Below are 15,611 nucleotides of genomic sequence, written 5' to 3'. Positions count from 1 at the left end.
AATTTATTTCTCCACCACACTACAGATTATAAATTCATGTGTGTAAAAGCAAAACAAATAGTTTCTATCTTTAAGCCAAGTATTATAAACATTTTGAAGGGGTTTGCATTTCTGCAGATACATCAAGCATTTTACCTAAAATAGAATTTGATGGTCAGATTTTAGATGGCCAAGAAAAATGGTGTCACTACCTTTAACTTCAACCATCCATAGTATAAACCAGATAAAAATTATGTTTTATTCTAAGCTCCTCTCACCAGTTTTGTTCAAACTGGGTACATGTTAGAATCTCATTGTCAGATAATACATGGGAAGGAAAGGCACCCTGCACACTTACAGGCCCTTAACCAGCTCTCAAGAAATATTATCTCTGTTCATCTCTGCCTTCGTGTCCTCATCATCTCGGAGTAGGCATGAAACTCAGGTGTGCCAGAAATGTAAATATTGTGCCACAATTGAAACTAATTTCCCCTGTGAGCCCTATTCATCTAAATGATTTAAATTTAGTCAGTTCAGAGTGTCTTCTAGACATTTTCCTGGATCCTTTCTAGTTCCGGAGGGCTACGTATGGCCTAAGCATTTGGTGGGGGGCAGGGAGAGCATCCGTTTATACAGTATTTCAATAAGTATTTACTGAGCACCTAGTACTATGTGCCAAACACTAATGTGGGTCTAGGAATACAGCACTAAACAAAAACAGATAAAGTCCTGGTCCTTAAGATGTTTACATTCTGCTAGAGAAAGGTAGTAAAGCAGATAAGCAGGGTAGTAAGTGTCTGACTTTTGTCACCTGTCCTGGCTTGTCTTCATTTCCTTCTGGTTTGCTGTCATCATCCCCAACTTCCAATTCCAGGTCTTGGTTTCAGTCACTGGTCAGACAGACACTGTGGAGTTATCTTATGCCACCCTTGCGTAGATACACCATGCAGTATTTTGTCTTTATTCCTGATACACTGAACATGAGGAAGTCTGGAATTTTTTTATAACCCTAGGTTTTCCCCAAGGAGGGGAATATGGGTGTGTCTGATCTCAGAATCCTCAAACCTTCCAACAGCCCGCATCCCCAGGGAAGGGGGATAAGAAGGACTCAGGATTGGGCCGCATTCATGGGACCTCACCAAAGTCTCAGCTCTCTTTTTAACTCTCTTCCTACCGATCCAGAGAAATCTTTCTCTTGTCTGGCAGCAGGGCAGCCTGGCTCTTGATCTACCTTCCAATCTATTGGTTAAGCCATCGCTGCAACTCTGAGTCCAGGGCACTTAGGCCGAGTCCTTTTCAATTCAAATGCCCTAGCTTACAAAAATCCGAAGCGCTTTCTCTGCTTTTCTGTTGTACCATCCCTCCACTGAAGACAAAATGCTGCTGATTGAATCTTGGAGAAAAGAAAGAGGCATTAGGAAGGGTGGGGAAGAAACCTCAGTTATTATATATTATCCCACCTCATCTCTAACGATAGTTTGACCTTCCCAGAATGTTCATTCTTTCGTCATTAATCTGGAAGCCCAAACCAAACCACACTTTAAATGTCATTCACTTTGCCATTCAATACAAGAATCTGGAACATCTCTGAATGCCTCCTGATGGGGAACTCATGTTCTTTTTAAGTGCAGAATGTTTAATAACCTTGATAGATAGTCCCCCTATTTTTCTAGTATACACTTGGAAAAATCTATACCGAATATTAATAATAGTAATATCTAAGTGATGGACTTATCAGGGATTTTTAGTTTCTATTTTGACTCATCTACATTTTCCAAATTTTCTATAATAACTGTGAATCTTTTGAAGGAGTCTAGTCTATTTTCATAACTCTAATTCGTCGTATGGAGGTGAAATTTGTCTCTGGGCCAATTCCAGGAACTGGATTTACTAGAGGAAAGTAGACGTTTTCTTCCATATCATGGCTTTTTGCTTTCAGTCATCATGGCTTCCCTAATTGTTCTTTTTTCCAAACCAAAACACCATCAGTCCCTGCCCTGAGTCACTGAGGAGCCTGTCACTCTGCTTCACACATTCACCCTGGATCCTCTATTTGTGCAGCCTCTCAGAGTCAAGTCACTGTGAGAAACATCTAAAGCTTGTTTTTCCTCAGAAAGTAAAATTAAGTGTGGACGAATGAATGCTGACACCCAAACTACAAGTGATTCTCTTTCAGCTATTCTGGGACCTTTTAAATAAGGAAACAATTTTCTAGAAAACTGCTGAAGATTTGATAGATGCCCTTAGCGGAATAGCTGTTCTCTTCACCTATGTGAAAAGAAATTAAAAAAAAAAAAAAAAAAAAAGAGGTTGATGAATCCTGACTTTGCATATTGATAGTATTCCTTTTAGTTTTATCTAACATCACAAGGCAAATATTTAAGTTCTGTATTTTCCACTAATGTCTTATAATTAGGTGCCTTATTCTGCTTGGCCTAATTAATGCTGATCCACGCACAACCCCCAATGTTCTATATAAAATGTTACTAGCACATACTAGTGTTTTAACTGCCTTATTGGACAAATTCCAAGTAAAGAATAATAAACATTCTTATATATTTTTTTCTTTTCTAAAAATACTCCCAACATGTAATACATTTCCTAGCCTTTCTCCCCTAAATCCAGGGCAGTGTCTTCCCAGGATGGTGATATTATCCATGGTTATTGGTAGATCAACAGAGCTCAGGGAATAAAAATTAAGACTTCTTTTACTGCTGACATGGTCAAATCTGAATGGCTAAAACCGTTTTAAAGCTTAAGAGAAAACAGCTAAGGGAAACGATAGCTGAAACTCTCAACCAATCTCACAAATAGTGCATTTCTTTTCACAGTGAGAAGTGAATGCTCTCAGAAGTTTAAAACACTGTGTGATTCTGGAGAAAAAGACGATATGTATTAATTTGGTTTTTCTTCCACCTGAACATCCTTCCCATCCCTATAAATATATCCTTGGATGTGAGTTAGGTGATTAAAAAATCAAAATATGTCACCCAAGACTTGTGCCAACTTTCTGACTCACTTCTCTTCCACGTCTGCCTCAGGCCTCAGGCCTCAACATTAAGAAACCCCTTGATTTCAAACCCCAAATTCTTGAATCTTAGTTATTTGTGGAAAGAATATCTATCTCCCAGAGTAATAAAGATCTGCATCTTCATCTAGGTGCTACTGCCACTTAACTACATGATGTTGATCAAATTATTCAATCTTTCTCAGGCTCCTTTTGTCCATCTGAAAATTTTCCTTCCCATCTGAAAAAGAAAAAAAATGGGAAGATTCCTAATGTATATTAAAGTTATCGTGATTTAAACAGCAAAGTACTAGCTAAGAATACACACAGAAGTCATCCACAGAGTAAAAATACCAGATGTGTGTGTCTGTGAGTTGTAGGAAGGTAGCATCACAAATCAATGGAGAATAGCAATTTATTCAAGAAATGTGGTTGGGGGAATCAGCTAGCTTTTGAAGAAAAAGAAGATTGAGATTACCATCACATTTCAAACAGTAAAATATACTGAGATGAATTAGAGGATATGAAATGAAATCATTTTTTAAAATTAGGAAAAAATATTAATGACATTTATCTGATTTATTTAAATGGATGAATTTTATAATAACAAAAACAATGATAGAAATTCCAAAAGAAAGAGTGCTAGATATGACCACACAAAATTTAAATAAACAAAATTAAGGAAAAAAAGAATTGGGAGAATATAAGTACAACAAAAGTAATGAAGTATTATGCACCTTAATACATAAAAAACTCACAAATCTATATGTACAAGGATGTTCATTGTAGCATTGTCTGTAACAGCAAAAAATTAGAAGCAACCTAAAAGTCCATCAGCAGGGGAATGGTTAAATAAATTATTTCCATATTATGAAATGTAACAACATTTTTTTTAAAGGGTGAGGTATTTTTATATGTACTGACTTGGAAAGATTCCCATGATATATAGTTAAGGGGGAAAAAAGCAAATTGTACCATATTATGTACTTTTTTAAAAAGAAAAACTATATATATATAGATAGATAGGTAGATGGATAGAAAAGCATCCAGAAGGAACACCCATCTGTTAATTATAGTTATCATGAAGGAGTTTGACTAGAAAACCAGAGTATTTTACCTTTTTATTCTACATACTCCTGATTACCACACTGTTAAAGACTATGTGTTAGTTTTGTTATACAAAATAAGTAAGTGGATTAAGTAAACAAATAAAATGATATGCTCTCAATAGGAAAAAGGCAGGTGATATGAACAATTGTTCACAGAAGAAAAAATCCACATGGCTGTTCTTTTCTTAACTTCTTCCCCATTTCCTAACTTCAAAGAATCCTAAATTCAAACAATGACAATCATTTTTCACCTATCAAGTTAGCAATTATTTTAAAAAGAATAAAACCAAGTGATAATAATGCTAACAGAACTATGGGTTGTCATGTTACATATCCCATGTTATCATATTTTAAGAAAAGAGAACCAATATCTTAATCTAGCACAAGTTCTCAAAGTGTGGTCCCAGGACCAGTTGTATCATCTCTAGGGACTTGTGACAAATGCATATTCTCAAGTCCTTCTCCAGAGGTGCTGAACCAAAAATCTGAAGGTGAAGTTCAGCAAACTTGTGTTTCATATGGTTTCCAAATTACTCTCATGAATGGTAAAGTTTCAGAACCATCGATCTAATTGTTACATTTCTACTATTTTACCCTGAGGCAGGGTTTCTCAATAGCAACACTATTGACATTTTGGGCTGGATAAATTCTTTGTTTGGGGGACTGTCCTGTGCATTGTAGAATGTTTAGCAGCATCCTTTGCCTGTACCCACTAGATACCATAGCAACTCAACTCCCCCACTCCGCCCAGTCATGACAATCAGAAATGTCTCCAGACATTGCAAATGCCTAATAGGGGGAGTGGGAGTGGGTAGTTGCCCCATTTGGAAACCACTGCCTAAAGAAATACTCCAAAATGTGGAGAAAGAGTACACAAAAATATTTTTTAATACATCAATTTCACTTATACTAAGAAATCATAGGGTACAGCCCATTCTGTCCCATATAAGATAATGAGTAAAAAATATATACTACTTATATAAAACATGGGAATTGCTCATGAAAGAAGTGAAAAACGGTGAATACAAAATTATATAGAAAGTATTTTCTTGAATATGTATGTAAATAAATTACTTATACATTTATATTAAATGCTGGCAGTGTTATTCTCTTGCTCAAAACCCAAGGTTGAATTCCCATAACTGTTAGAATTAAGTCCTAAATCCTTACCAAGGCCCATGAGTCCGCCCACAGCATCTCCTACCTTCTCTGCCTCACTCTCCTCTTCTCTATTCCTAGAACCACCCAGCCCAACTTCACCACTGGGGCTTTCTACCTACTTTTCCTTGCCTGGCGTTTTCTTTCCCTTGGTTTGTGCACATAAGCTGCTCTCTGCCCCAGCGTCCCTTCCTTAGAAAGAACTTCTGAGCACCTTGTCTGCCACATGTGCACTTTCCACCTCTCTACACAGTGGAATAATCTAGGGGCTGTATTATCTACAGCCAGCCAGGCTCCACTCATTCTTGGTAAAGAAGAATCTCTGGGGATGGATTCTAGGCCATGAGAAACTTTTAAAAGGCTCCCAGGGTCAGTGGAAGAACCACCACTTCTCTTAGTTTTTCTTGAAGTACCTCAGTGCCTGAAATCACACCATATACTGATTAGTGTATTGTTTGTTGTCTGGTTCCCCCACTAGATTGTATGCTGCATATGGGCAGGGATTTTGTTTTACTCACTGCACCATCCTCAACATCCAGAACAGCGTCAGGCACCTAGCAGGTGTTGAGTAATAGCAGGTGTACTGAGTAACAGATTTTTATGAATGAATAATGGGTACCTTGAGTTACTGTTCACAGTTGCTGGTGTGGTTTTTTCTTTACTATACTTTACTAAATTTTCAAATTCTAATAGAATGTATTACTTTATAATCATAACAAAAGAAATTAAAGCTGATTTTTAAGTCTACCTTTGAAAATTGTGATATATTTGAAGCACAGTGATTAACACATAAAAGATATTCAACAAATAGTAACTACTGTTAGTGTTCCTTTTGATATTATCTACTATGTAAGAGCTTTGGCTATGATATCCCATTTTATCCATGGTTGTTATCACCTTATAGAATACATATTCAACCAGAAATAAGCCATTTTGAAGTCTATGGGCTAGTCACTTTTTTTTATTTTATCACTCCTCCTATCTTATTGTTCTGAATATTGCTTTAAAGATGCATTAGACTCTCCCTGTAATGGCCAATCAATATAAATATGAAACAAGTGAATAATTGAAAATGTTTCAGTCTTTTGCAATGAAATCAATGCAAAGAGGGTACTCAATAAATGCAAAGAATAAGGCCATGTTACCTGTGAATGTGCGACTGCCATATAAAGTACCTTTTCCATGATGTGCTTTGAAAGAATTACATACACATAGCTTTAAAGATAATTTAAAAGCAAAAATATCAGAATATAGCAGTAATTCCTTTTTAGGAGGATAGTTTTTTGCTTACTTTGGAAAACAATAATATGATATTTAAGTATAAAATTGAAGGCTTTACAATTAGTTTAAATCAATTAATTTATAAATTTGCATATAAAAAATGACTGAATCACCAGTGAATCACTGCCTTGAAATACATTAGTATTAAATGCAAAAACATTTGTGAATGCTTTTCTGCTTTTGCAATATTTGAAAAATTTTCTAACATACAGCCATGACTTTAAGGGAGAAGGTAGAATTCCTGCTAAGTCCCCAATCTTTAAAAAAAAATAAAAAGGCCAGTGTAGACAGCAGTATAGTTTGTGCAAATTGAGAGTAGGCAAGCATATGGTTAGCATGGAACCCCCCCCCCCAAAAGTAGTTATAGCACATAGGAAACATAAGTTGAGCACATTGAAAATTTATTCTATTTTTAACAGCCTCTCTTCACTGAAATGGTCAAAGTCACAATTAACATTTCACATACAGTGGATGAGCTGTATTTTGCAAGTGTGACCTGATGGCAAAAGTACGTTTACCACCGCACTTTCCCCATTCAAGTTAAACCATCCTAAAGTTATGTCTGTTGGAAAAATCACAGCAATCCAGAGATAGGGAAGGGAATATTTTTAGTACACCTCCAATAACCTGAGGCTTGTTCTGCAGGCAATTATGTGGCTTTCTATTTGCTTTGCAAGTCACTATGGTAACAGCAAAGCACAAACTTAAAAGGAAGTTTGCATCCATATATCTGTTTGGAGCTGGACTATTATTAAATGCTTTGGTCTTCTTAATTCAGCATTAATTTTTAGTTTTATAGTAAATCTCTCTTTCATTTTGAATCATTTGGCTGTGATTTTAAGCAACTAAGAAAATTCCTTTGAGTTAGCAATTCAGCTCACTTTTGGAAAAACTTACCCAGCATAAGGCTCTGAGGATTTTTTTTTGCCTGGGGTCCAGCACCTATAGCTCTGGATTATAGATTGTTTCTAAAATAATCTAAAATTGATGGATCATTGCTCCGTCCATTTGGGCCCAACAAAAAGTAGCTCTGGTATTTCTTTTCCTTCTTATGCTGTAAACTGTATATCACCTTTTTGATCTCTTGCCAGAAAAATGAATTCTTACCCACTTCAAGATTTTATAAACTTGAATTTACTTAGCGGTATAAGAGTTTCTTTTAAAATGAACACATATCAAGTGCTATTTTGTGAAGAAATTCATAAAATCATAATTATTTTTGTCAGGCTATTTTAAACTAAGCAGTGTTAATAAATAGCCTTTTTCAAAAGAGTTGCAGTTTGGGGTATTTTTCCTATTAGTCAAGCATTCACAGGCACTAAACTTTGAGCTCTTCATGTGGCTGCAAATCACGTATCTTTGCTATAAGGATTTCTTGGGAGTAATCTAATGGTGAGTAAACAAACATGTAGAAGAATTTCCAAATATTGATCTAAGATCTAAATGTTTTTGCACCTTCTTACCATCCATCAATTTACTGTGTGGTAATCTCTCAACCATGTCTCTGCTCTCACCTTTCTCATTCAGATGTGGTCTTTTGCCTTTTGGCCTTTGTTTTGTCCTAAAAAGGGAGCTTCTTTCATTTCTTTGCTGAAAACAGGTTAAATTGTAGCTCAAAATTTACAACACTGTCATGGAGTTTAAGGCCAGATGAAATCTAAGCCCTACCAGAGGGATGGAACTTGCCAGAAATGACCACAATCTGACCTCTTTGAATTAGCTGCTATGGAGTTCTGAAGCCTGGGTGGCATAGGGGGGTAAAATCCATAATGTTTCAGACTTAGTAGATCCTTAGCAAAGCACACTAGAAGTAACATTTCTTAATGTATGCTGTTTATTGTCTCTCAAGAAATAGGATCCACAACGTGCAAGTAAGTTAGGGAGCACAAGAGTTACACAAAGATGAACAGGGTTAGTTTTCTGCAGGACTTGTCAGAGCCTTTATTATGCTATTGTGCATTGTAAATTTCCAAGAAAGAAAAATGGCATATAATTTTCTCCAAAACTTTTCTTACTCCAGATTGCTATTTTTGTGAAGTATGTCACAGAGATGGTGTTTTGCAGAACTCACTTTAGTGAAAGCTGTCTTGGAAGTACTGCCAAACCCATAGTAAAAATCTATTTGGTTTCTGAATCAGATCCTCCCCTCCAATAATACAACTCAACTGCATTTTAAACTACTGGAAGTACGACTTACTGTTTTTGAGAGTTTTCCATCTTACATACTAGATTGCATTTTTTTCCATGCAGGGCTTTTATTTCTTTCGATAGCCTCTATATCTCCTCTACATATGTTTTACTAGTTGAAGCCTTCAGAAATAATGACACTTGCAATGCCCAGATAGTCCCCATAGTGAGAGTGGAAATTATGACACCCATTGATCTGAGGTAAAAAACTGAGATTTGAATAATTTCGTAGGATTGTATTCTAGCTGTATTTTGACATTGTGGTTGACTACTTATGTGGTCCTAAATCAACCACTTAACTATTTAAGAGTCTGTTGAGGTACAGCGCAGGTAAGTTCACATTTGAATAGTGAAGTCTATAACAGCATGAATACATCCATAACAGCATGAATACATTTTCCAGACATCCCCAGTTTGGGAGCCTTCTTTGCTAGAAATATCTATCACCACCCTTTACTATAAAGGGGTTTAATCTAATGTGAATGTTGATGTGAGAATATTTTTGTCTATCTACATGAATCATATAGTTCAGTAGTTGGTGACTTCGACCCCAAAATAGTCTTCACCCTCAGCATCTTTTCTTACCTAAAGACTGATTGATTTCTCAATATACCAACTACTGGTTGGTTGATATTCAGAACATAAATTGCCAATGAAATACGTACACACACACACACACACACACACACACACAAGCACACGTTTTGTAACAGAGAATAGGCAAGAAAGCATGCATTCTGTATAATACATATCCACATTTTCTTAACATTCTTTCTTAACTACATTTGATTTTTCTAAAAGTTATTGCAAGTAACTTAATTTTCCCAACTTGGAAAAAATTCCAAGCTGCTAAGAAAATTTAACCTGCAGTAATGCAAATATAACAAGAATACAACACTAAGTGTTATTTGGTAAAATCTACTTGTAACAAGATTACTTGAAAGCACCCATTAGTTAAAACTGGTTTTATTAAAGTCACACGGAGAGTGTGAAGAGAAATGGACACAAATAACACAGGTTGAGATGGCATGAATGTTCCACATTTACACACTCAGAAGAGCTCAAAGTGAACACTTGTCCATGGGAAATCTAGGAAGCCGATGACTTGGCAGAAATCCATTACAGGAGTCCTCTCCCATGATCCACTGGCCAAGAGCGAATCCTTTCCCGGAGGGGGCTCTGACAGCCCGCTGTAGCCTCCTACTCTTCACTCCATTGAAACACAGCCTTGCTTTCCTCTAGATTTGGTCCTGCTCTGGATTCTCAGATCAGGAATTTTGCTGAGCAGGAAAAATATAAAGAACACTGGGAAAATTAAAAAATAATCTAGTCCCATTTCAGCCTTCTTTTTCTCCTCTCGCAGCTCAAGTCCCACCAGCTATATCTTTCCTGTATGCCCTGGAGACCCCTCCAGTCACGCCAGTTCCTCCAGATAGCCTAGACCTCTTCCAGCTTCTACCCCCATAATCTCCAATAATGACAGCCACAACTGTCCCTTCCAATAATCAGCTCTTGGACATCCCCTGATTTCTAGCCTCACCTTGAGTTTGACACAATTCTGGCTCCCAGCTATACCCCAAATCTCATTGTTCCTGCTATTGACTGAAATTATAGCCATTATTAACTAGGAAACTATATCTCCCATCATCATTCTGTCTTGAGGTCACCCCTTTCCCCTTTCAGTCTCCCTAAACTCCAGATCCTAATGTTCTTCTTCTCCCCTGTTGGCCCTATATCAGCCATTCACCTTCATACTTGAATAGGATTTTGCTTTTTTTTTTTTTTTTTTTTTTTTTTGCGGTATGCGGGCCTCTCACTGTTGTGGCCTCTCCCGTTGCGGAACACAAGCTCCGGACGCGCAGGCCCAGCGGCCATGGCTCACGGGCCCAGCAGCTCCGCGTCATGTGGGATCTTCCCAGACCGGGGCACAAACCCGCGTTCCAGGCATCGGCAGGCGGACTCTCAACCACTGCGCCACCAGGGAAGCCCTAGACTTTTGCTTTTAATTTTACCTTCTTCATGCCCCATGCCTTCTGAGCCCTGTTCTCTGATAGATAATTCTTATCAGCCTAGACCTTTGCTACCTATGGGTAATGTTTTTAAAGTAACTTTTACCTAATAATTAATTGATCACTTATGTTATCTCTCTCCATATTTGTTTAACAAAATTTTAAATTATTATTGTGGCATAGTCTATGAATGAGTTAGCATCCCAAAAAGGTATTACTTTAAATCCAAAAGAGAAAAACTGTCTTCCTTCACAGTGAATCATACAAGTGATTTTTATAATCAAGAGGTCTGGGAGAGGCTCAAGAGAGACTTTAAGCCAAGGTAAATAGGTGTATTAAAGAGAAGCAAAGCCCCACTCCATTTGTGCCTACTCCAGGTTAGGAGAGTGTTTTAAAATCATTCTGCAGACTTTTGGTAAATGTAGTAGCAAAGTGGCACAGTTTCTTACATTCCAAAGGAAACTCTAAACTTGAAGTCTCTGATAACTCACTGATACTTTAAATGTGAGAATCCCTTCCAGAAACGTAGTCATGCCAACATTACGCACAGGTACAAATGCTTTCCATTTGAAGGAGAAGAAAAATGAAAATGGGAGGCAGAATATCTTGAATATTTAGTCCAAGTTTAAGACTAATTTTCCCCACAATAAATCCATTGTAACCAGGCTGTCAGTCACAATGCTACTGTGAGGAATAAAACTCCAGACCCCCTTATGGAAGGACCAATAACCATGTGGAAGATGGTAGAGTGACATGTCAGCCCAGTTATTAAGCATAGGAGCCATAACACACCCCAGGGCAATGATGTTTCCATGGGAGCTGCAACCCACCTGCCTGGGTCTGAGCCTCAGCTCTGTGTGATATCAGGCACTTCGCCGCTCTTGGCCTCAGTCTTCTCGTTTGTCAAAAGGGCTTAAACAATCATGGGATTGTTATGAAGTTAAATGAGACCAAAAAATTGCTTAGAATAAAATCAACTATATTTCAATTTAAAAATTAAATTAAATAAAAAATAAATAATAGGGACTTCCCTGGCGGTCCAGTGGTTAGGACTCTGCACTTCCACTATGGAATAGGGGTGCGGGTTTGATCCCTGGTCAGGGAACTAAGATCCCGCATGCCTCTGCGGCCAATAAATAAATAAAATTGCCTAGAATAATACTTGATTTTGCTTGATTACTACTGATATTGATCAGGTCAGTGACATCTTGCTGACATCTTGTGGGGAGTCACAAACTGAAGGCTTTGGCCCTTCTCAGTCTCTTTCAGGAGAGAGAAGGCATGGGCTCTTGGTCACCGAAATGGTATGTCAGAGATCTGGGTTTGTGGAGAGATGGAAAGAGAGCAAGTCTTCCTTCCTCCTGCCTCCTCTGAGTGGGGACTAGGTGGGCCCACACAGACCAAACACAGAGTCCGCTAGAGCTCAAGCAGTGCCCCAGTGGGCTCTGAGACTGGATGCCCCACTGCCTTGCAGTAAAGTATTCTTTTGCCCCACTTTATTCTCTGAGCTTATATTTCCCTTGGGTCGGTGTTCTGCAGGAATGCAGACTACAGTATTTCTTAGCACCCTGTCCTTCCATGTGCTCTCCCTATTTCCCTAACATCACTAAAACCTAATTTTAATATAAAACCAAGGGGGTTTCAATGGTGAGAATAAGCATTCTTTTTTTTTATTTTAAAGCCTCAATTGATAGGAGGGGGCTTTATTTTCTTTTTAAGAGTCCCGTGTTGAAGCAGGCAAGACATTACCAGTAATAAAACCACATCCTAATGTTTCATTGGTATTCCAGCTCTCCACAGTCCTCACATAAGCAAACATTTCTTTGATTCCGGTGGGACTCTTCTCCTGTGCAAATGCTACAGGCTTCTGCATTTTATTGAGATGTGAGCTAAACTGAGTAAAATGGGTGGGGACACTTAGAATTTTGTTATACACCTAAATGTCCCAGAACCTACCCTCTCTACAAAACATATTGCAATTAGCATTTGTCAGGAATACTTTACTCATGCTAATCACTAAAAACTTAATTATTTTTTTGGCCCTTCCATCATGAATTATGTATCTATTGTTCTATTTTTTGTGTGTTTGGCTTATATAGTCTGTGCATGTCTGACCTGTTTCCTCCATTGACTATAACCACTTCACAGGTTGAATCTTGTTAACTCTCCACAGTAATTTTTCTCATTTTTGCTAATTTATTCATTCATTCATTCCACAAACATTTATTAAGCACCCACAATGGCCAGGTATTATGGGGATAGAATCCTCCCCCCAAAAGTCATAGGTTCTATTTCCATACAGTAAAGCACACAGAGTAGAAGATTAAATAATGCTGTGGTCTAGTAGTATTTCTGGAACCTGAATTTTTTTTTTTTTTTTTTTGCTTGTGTTGCATTCTGTGTTTTGCCAAAGCCAATCACTGCCCTTATTCTCCTTCTTTAAGTTGAAATTTAATGAAGAAGAAGGATTCAAGATCACAGAACTTTATAATTCAAAAGTAGCCACAATTTTATTCAAACTCCAATGGGTCTTTTTTTTCTCTCTCTCTCCATAGGATAGTGGCCGAAGCATCCAAGAACCTCATGTCCACACAAAGCCTAGGGATTGTATTTGGACCCACCCTTCTGCGAGCTGAAAACGAGACAGGGAACATGGCGGTGCACATGGTGTACCAGAACCAGATCGCCGAGCTCATGCTGAGCGAGTACAGTAAGATCTTTGGCTCGGAGGAAGACTGACAGACAAGACGAGTTACTGAGTATGTTCACATCTGTCTCGATGCCTAATATTTTTACGTTTCTGTAAACATATTTCTGAAATATTTTTTTCCTTTCAAGTGACAGATGCCTCATTTTGTAAAAACTTAATGATGATTTTGTGTTTAAGTTCCAAACATTTGAATAAAATAGTTGACAGTATTTGCCTATATGTGTTCTACATTAACCCCTTCAGTGTTGTGCATTTCAGCACTTCTAGTCATACATTATGCATGCTCCACGCTATAGAATATTGTTCAGAGGACAGCATATATCCAAAAATAGCCTTAATTCGACTCCCGGGCATTGGACGTGTGGTTGTGTATGTGTAGACATGTGAGTGAGTGTGACTGTGAGTGTGATTGAGAGTGTGGGTATGTGTCCACACAGGTGAGCCTCTTCACTACCCTGGCTGCCTCAGGCCTCTGCCCATACGCCCACGGGTACACGAGTAGAACCAAAAGATGGGAGAAGGCAGAAATGAATACTTTTTAAATAGAACAAAGGAAATCAGGATCTCAACCAAAATAGACATATTTCCTCTTTCAAGAACCTTTTCATTAAGTGTAAATCTAGTCCAGCTATCCTTGGTGCTAGATGCTGAAATTTACAAATACATGTTGAATGGCATTTTTTCTGAAGAAAAATGGCAGTTCAAAACATTTGCCATTGGATATGTTTTGTTTTGTTTTGTTTTTGCGGTACGCGGGGACCTCTCACTGTTGTGGCCTCTCCCATTGCGGAGCACAGGCTCCGGATGCGCTGGCTCAGCGGCCATGGCTCACGGTCCCAGCCGCTCCACGGCATGTGGGATCCTCCCGGACTGGGGCACGAACCCGTGTCCCCTGCATTGGCAGGCAGACTCTCAACCACTGCGCCACAAGGGAAGCCCTGGATATGTTTTCCTACATATACTATTTGCAGTCCCATAAACATACTGTCTTATAAATTAGAAGCAAAATTAGTGCCCTGCAATTTTGATCTTTATATTATACAGGAATTGCATGACTGTTCATTTTTAATGTTGACATCCATTTTGAATCTTCATCAGACTGTATGTCTTCCTTTTCCCTGGCTATGTCATTTTATGTAGAATTTTTATTATGCTTCTGAGGATGCTTTATGGGTGAATTACATTAAATCCATCTAGAAAGAACTTTTTTTAAAAAGGCTTTTTTTTCATATGCCCTAAGGATTACTTGACTGGACTTGGATTGCTTTATCCATTTGATGGTTAATTTCAGTTGTCATGGGTAAACAAAAGGGTAACTGTCTAGAATATATCAAACATTGTTTTATTTTGAAAACTGTGTTCTAGCTGAACACATCTCATAGCCGGTTCTGTGAAATTATTCTGCTGATATAAATGTAGACTTATGTTTGACAGCTTTTTAATCAAATTCAAACGGAATAAATAAAGCTAATCCAGTGCGATAAAGAGTAAATCTAGTTATCGATTTGTTCATAAAATGAAAAATAAAGCATGTAAATAAAACACGTGAAGCACGGATCCAAGAGCAAACACTTAGAGCAATAAGGAGCTCAGAGGCCTGGGCTGTCTGCGTGGGTGGGGTATACGGTGGAGGGAGAGCGGCTGCTCGAGAGACAGCCAGATGTGCACGCAGCTCCAGCATCCACGGAGCTGCCTGAGGAAGGAGAGGTTTCCCTTACCCCTGTTGAATGTCTTCATTTTGGCAATGGCGCCAGTAAGTTGGCTGATGGCCAAGAACACAAGCGACCACAATAAATGCTGAAGTGTGGTTTCATGGAGTGGGACATATACAAATATCACAAAGCCAAGGAAAGTCACATGAGGCAGAACCCCATGATCTAAAGTTGCTGGTAGCAATGAGCTAACAGACTTGCAGCTTTAAGCTCTTCTTTTATTCGGAGTTGTGCTTGTGCCTTTCAGAAAAACATGGAGACATGAAACAAGAGTTTCTGGCATTCAAGTCCTCCTCATTTCCATGACATTTCATATTCTTAATTAGGTCTTCTCCAAGGCTTTCATTGCTTCTTAGTAGTACGAGTGTTAAAATCTTATCCCTTCCCGTGTCCATCTTTAAAGTAATTCTGGGAGCAACAGCCAGAGAGAAGAAGCGCTAGCAGCCACAGAGACGTGGC

At 38.2% G+C, this 15,611-nt stretch overlaps 1 protein-coding gene across 4 annotated transcripts in view; it reads left to right on the top strand.

Moving 5' to 3' along the window:
• ARHGAP15 (Rho GTPase activating protein 15) overlaps positions 1-13,649 on the top strand; it is a 623,182-nt gene extending 609,533 nt beyond the window's left edge. For 3 of the 4 annotated variants that reach the window (XM_022569650.2, XM_022569649.2, XM_022569655.2), the window contains one exon: positions 13,286-13,649. In XM_022569650.2, the coding sequence (XP_022425358.1) occupies positions 13,286-13,469 (184 nt within the window). In that variant the 3' untranslated portion in view covers positions 13,470-13,649. The remainder of the gene's footprint in view (positions 1-13,285) is intronic. The other variant, XM_089916869.1, reaches the window with a different exon arrangement.
• Positions 13,650-15,611: the final 1,962 nt, after the last annotated feature.

Source organism: Delphinapterus leucas, chromosome 8 (genome assembly GCF_059928025.1).
Source record: "Delphinapterus leucas isolate spDelLeu-1000000601 "Yukka" chromosome 8, BTC_Dleu_Yukka2, whole genome shotgun sequence".
Lineage (NCBI taxonomy): Eukaryota > Metazoa > Chordata > Mammalia > Artiodactyla > Monodontidae > Delphinapterus > Delphinapterus leucas.
The sequence above is the reverse complement of the archived record's forward strand: the minus strand, read 5'-3'. Positions and strand labels throughout refer to the sequence as shown.